At 38.0% G+C, this 5,224-nt stretch overlaps 1 protein-coding gene across 1 annotated transcript in view; it reads right to left on the bottom strand.

The window, feature by feature from the left end:
- The window catches only part of LOC103439413 (WAT1-related protein At3g02690, chloroplastic), a 4,449-nt gene extending 320 nt beyond the window's left edge, over positions 1 to 4,129 (bottom strand). The window contains exons 1-6 of the mRNA XM_008377982.4: positions 3,250 to 4,129; positions 3,036 to 3,158; positions 1,632 to 1,781; positions 711 to 882; positions 413 to 473; positions 1 to 191 (exon numbers count right to left, since the gene is read on the bottom strand). The exon at positions 1 to 191 is cut by the window's left edge and continues 320 nt beyond it. Coding sequence (XP_008376204.3) covers positions 98 to 191; positions 413 to 473; positions 711 to 882; positions 1,632 to 1,781; positions 3,036 to 3,158; positions 3,250 to 3,957 — 1,308 coding nt within the window. The 5' untranslated portion in view covers positions 3,958 to 4,129 and the 3' untranslated portion in view covers positions 1 to 97. The remainder of the gene's footprint in view (positions 192 to 412; positions 474 to 710; positions 883 to 1,631; positions 1,782 to 3,035; positions 3,159 to 3,249) is intronic.
- Between the last annotated feature and the right edge of the window lie 1,095 nt (positions 4,130 to 5,224).

Here is a 5,224-nt window from a genome sequence, read left to right as displayed (position 1 = left end):
TATATTTACCTTCTCTTGTTTTCCAATGAACCCAACTACCTTCTGTACACATGCCAAATGCATCCGTGTTCATTGTATGCTTCATTCCAGAGTTGTTTTAACTTTTATAGTTAACCATGTATATTGCAACAATTGTAATGATGGCGCCACTTAATTGCAAGGGCGAGAAGATCTCACCAAGATAAAGATACCTGCAGTCAGATATCTATGAGACACAAAAAACAGGAATAGAATTTTTATTATCAAAAACATGGAATATTCCATTAATATTTACGATCAGGTGTGGCAATTACTTTACGAAAGTCCCTAAACTCTGCTTTATTGTTATGAGTAAAGTTATTGTTGAACCATATTAGACAGGGGACATCATTACGGGTTTATTAACTTTATTTATTTAGTTGAATGATCTTACCCAAATATCGATGCAAACATTGGAGTAAGAAAGGTAAGAGAGCTGAGCTTTGTCAGGCTACCTGAAATCCGATCAGAAAAAGAACCTCAATTCTACAGGCAGAGAATATCGTCTTTGCAAATTATAGTGTGAATCTAGTGGAATGAGGTAGAACAAATTACTCTTCAAAGAGAGAAATTCTGACTAAAAGATCTTAAAAAAATAATGGTGCAAGTGAAAGGTTTGAAAATAAAATTACTGGAGTTCATGATGAAAATAAATGAAAACATAAATTCTATTAAAAAAAATTAGACCACACCTTTTGTTGCACTGTAGAAGTAAACACCATAGCTGATGGCACTTCCAAAAATGGATGTGTAAAAGAGTGCCAATGTATCATTTGTTGTGAACTCCATTAGACTCCCACTGACAGCATTTTCATGGTTAAGAATGGAGATTATAACCAGAGGTGCGCCACCAATAACCATGTGCTGCAACCAAACATACACAGAAGGGTTTATGGGCCCCTGACCTCTATGCATTCTTGAGATACTAAAACACTACAGCAAGTTCAGGTCTAAAAGCTAAGTATATAAATATTTTATGACTTCAAACAATGCATTGCTGAAGGTACCTATGAATAAAATAACCCACCCTCCTCTCAAGAATACGAAAGTAGACTACCCTGGTTTGTGTTTCCATATTACTCAAACCTCCTTTCAGTTTCATATTTTGCACACTACATTCTAACAGCACCTTATCACTATTGAACCACCATTTCTTTTTAACTATTCATCAGGTAAGTTGACGAAGATATGTATACTAACACCACCTTGTCACTAGTGAACCACTATTTCCTTTCACCCGAACTAACACCTCCTCGAGAAATGAAATAATCTAGAATATTTGTAGACAACCAAAAATATGGTTCAATTAACTTTAGCTCAATTGGTTATATGAACCCAAGAGGAGGGGGGAGAGGTATATCATTGATTAACAGTTCCAATCTAAGGGTAGTTTTGAAATGTGTTTTAATAAACAAAGCACCAAACGCAGAGAGCGAGGGTTGAAACTTTCTTCAACTATGAGTACATTTAATATCCCAATTTTAGATTTATACACTGAAGGTAAGCACATTTAAAATAGAGATCAGAGTTTCGATGCTATAATAAACAATTCTAGGATAACCCAGGAAATAACATCAGTAATAAGCATTATCAAGTGAGTTGACATCGCGTACCCATCCAGTTGCCATAATAGGATCAGAGTACTTGGAAACCCAGCGCACCATGACTGTGCCAACTGCCATGCTCTGAGCTGCAAGAAGCATCCACCACTCCCCACTTTGCCATAATGAAAAGTTACTTCCATCAAAAACAAGTGAAGGTGCCTGGAGAATAAAGCTTAGGAAATAATATAAGCAAGAGAAGGGGTAATACAATAGGTCTTGACCAAACCTCTTTTACAAGCACATGAGAGGAAATTATGTTCTCCAAATCTGCCAAATATGAAAAACATAAAGGAACCTTACAAAAATCTAATTCTTTCACTATTTCATTATTACTAATGCAGATTATGAGAAAAGGAATTATTTCCCTACAAGATCTATTTCCAAGGACTTTGGTTTGAGCCTCAGTTCCCCACCTCACAACCCCACTAATTAGAAACAAGATCATATCTAGCTCAGATGATAACTTGCCAAACAGATTCATTTTCCATCGGAAATCTCCACAACCACTTCATTCAAAAATGCTAATTCAAAATTACCCACTGCAAGGCCTTCCTCTATCCTGAGATCTAGTCAAAACCAACTTCATCAATGACGTTTCTTCCCTTCTTTGATTGTACTGATATAAGCCTCCATTCTTTTAGCAAAAAATGCTCTCTTCCTCCATCTAATCTCTTCTCCGCTTTTTGCACAAGTGTCCCAAAAAATGCTCTCTTGAATTTTCCCTAATGCAAGTCCCAAATATTTCATTGGCCATCCATCTATGTCAAACTCAAACCTATTTGTCAAAATTCCAACCCACAGATTCTCACATATGTAATCATATGAATTGAACTTCACTAGCCCAGCCATAAAGAACAAATGCCCACTGTGCTTCACCCATTTTCTAATCAAAATTAAGCATCAGTGTTTTCCTCTGCATGCTGATTGGGCAGTGGCAAAATATGACAAGTAGCACATCATATTACTTGAAAGCAAAGTATGGGTTCATAACTACTAACACCGCTAGTTCATTCCCCTGAACAAAATAGACATTTGAAAGAAGGAAAAGAACAAACAGAAAAAATAAAAAATAGAAATTCATTATGCTAGCTTATTCAAGGATAAAAACAAAAAACAAAAGCATCAATTGGCTGTGTGTAGGAAAAGCTTAAGATAATTACTAGAACTAGCAATTCAGAGATGTTGTTCAATGATGCAATGTCAAATCCAAAATGCAGCAAAAAGAATTAAAAGAAGAAAATGGCAAAACATAAAACAAGCTTGAGAAGCATTTCCTGTAAACGAAAGTTGTGAATTCAGATGTAGTTCGTCCCCGCTTAAATTTCTGAATTCAAATTCGAAGGGGCAATAAGCAATAACTAGATCAATAGAAAACAGGAGATAGAATGAAAATGACAAAAAGAAAAAGTTTACCTCAAGAAGTAAAAGTCCAATGACACCAAGAACAAGGCCAGCAGCTCCAAGAAAGCCAATAGACTCGCCGAAGAACAAGGAAGCAAGTATAGCTACCGTCAAAGGTTGTGAATCAATTATAACCTACAAGTGCAGTGGCAGTAGATTCAGGCTACCAATTGGAGTTGGAGGATTAGAAATGCGTGTGTGCGTTGATTTAAACTGACAAACTTACACTGCCCAGACCAGCAGATGTCCGCTGCAAACCTTGAGCGAGAAACCCTTGGAAACAAGCGGCATCGACGAGGCCAAAAAGTGCAATCGATAGCCAGGCGGTGAGGCCAGATGGAAAGGGGCGCCTTCGGGAGAAGGCAAAGGCAACGAGGAGAAGGCCGGCAGGGATTAGACGGAAGGCTGAGACGAAGAAAGGGCCCGTTCTTGGCAGAACCTCCTTCATGGCCACCATGGAGGTACCCCAAAAGAAGAAGGGAGAGACCAGTACTGCCCATTCTTGTACTTGCTGTATCAATTCCAAATCCAATCCAACGGTAGTCTGCTGTTGAGTTTCTTCGGAAGAGACCACGTGCTCTACGTCCTGGCCTGTCCCCACGCAATCGACGGCAGACGAAGACTGTGAATCTTGGAGTTCGGGGTCACCACTACCACTACCAAGGGTGCAATTGGCAATAAAATTATTGTTCGGGTCACTGCTTCGTCGTCTTCCATTACATTGAGAAACAGAAACAGGAAGGCAAGTCCAAGTGGAAGAACATGGGAGTGGAGGAGGACCGAGTGCGAGTGGTACATTACCTCGTCTTCTGATACCAGTAACCGAATGGCGGCTTGGCGACGCAATAGCAACGGAGACAGGGTAATAGCTGCCGCAGCGGCAGCAACAAAAGCCTGAGGCTGAGACTGAGGATAGCAGGCACCCCATCCCCATTAGTTGGTACCTCGTCCACTCAAATCGAAAATCATTTCATTCAGCGGAGGAGTTATTCACTCACCAGTCACCAATATTTAGTGCTGTGCTGACCACACACGTCACCTCCACCTTGGTAAATATTTGGGGAAATTCTGCCCGATCTGTTTCTACTTTCGAGTTTCAATTTTGCGTCGCTATATTCTCTAAAAAGCATTCTTAAATGGAAATATTTAAAAGTGAAATTATTTATAAATTTTTTGTAATCTCCCAGTTTAACGTTAATTGTCATGTTAATATTGTATTTAAAACATAAAGTAACAATGAGTCCAAAAAAAGTTTCATTTTTAGAGAGTTCCGCTTCTTGTTATAACCAAAAGACTTATCGAAAATTTGGTTGGTCCAACCAATAAAGGCATGGGAGTCATAGGTGGAGAGTCCATTTTCTTGATAATGAAAACAGCCATATAGCTCTTAGGACCAAGAAGAAGCGGCAAGAACCGAGCACAAAATATATAAACCATACTATGCTAAGTTTAGAAAAATGTCTTATACAAGATTAAAAATTGATTTTAGTCCCTAGACTATAATGTCAGCATATGCATTCAATTTCTTCTTTAATTTATTATTTTTAGTGTCCATAAATTAATGAAAAATACTATAAGAAAATATTAGTTTTATTTGTTAACATTTTGTGCCACCAATTTATGGTAAGTATCTTATATAAGAAAATATTTTGATGGAGAATTTTCGATACACTCAAGTTTTGCATATTTTCTAAAGTGCCACTAATGTATTCTAGTATATTTAGGTTCAAACATATTGGTGCGCTAGTTTAGTATAATATGTTTAGTGTAACAACCCGTCCATAATTTTACGATTTTATTAATTTTAAAAGAGTGAATTGACGAGAATGCCCTACATGCAAGAATTTTGACTTTCGTTGACCATAGTTTTGAGGGACGTATGACCCATTCTTTTAGTGTATTTGGGTAATACTCGACAATACGAACACGTAGGCGCAAGCTAAATCGAATTTGGAACTAAAATGAAAATTCTACGGGACTACGAATGCGAAGGGTGGTTAGGTAATTTCACGTTTACGGAAGATATTTTTCTGTTTCGTCCTTTTGTGGTTTGGGCTATGTGCCCAGTGGGACCCACACCCCACTCTTTTCCCTTACTCCTGTTTTCCTTCTTCCATAACTCTCGGACTATTCTCCCTATTTCATTTTTCAAACCCTCTCAATTGTCATCTTTCTCCCTTCTTCCTCGACAAACACCGAGA

Source organism: Malus domestica, chromosome 11 (genome assembly GCF_042453785.1).
Source record: "Malus domestica chromosome 11, GDT2T_hap1".
In the NCBI taxonomy this organism is placed as follows: Eukaryota; Viridiplantae; Streptophyta; class Magnoliopsida; order Rosales; family Rosaceae; genus Malus; species Malus domestica.
The sequence above is the reverse complement of the archived record's forward strand: the minus strand, read 5'-3'. Positions and strand labels throughout refer to the sequence as shown.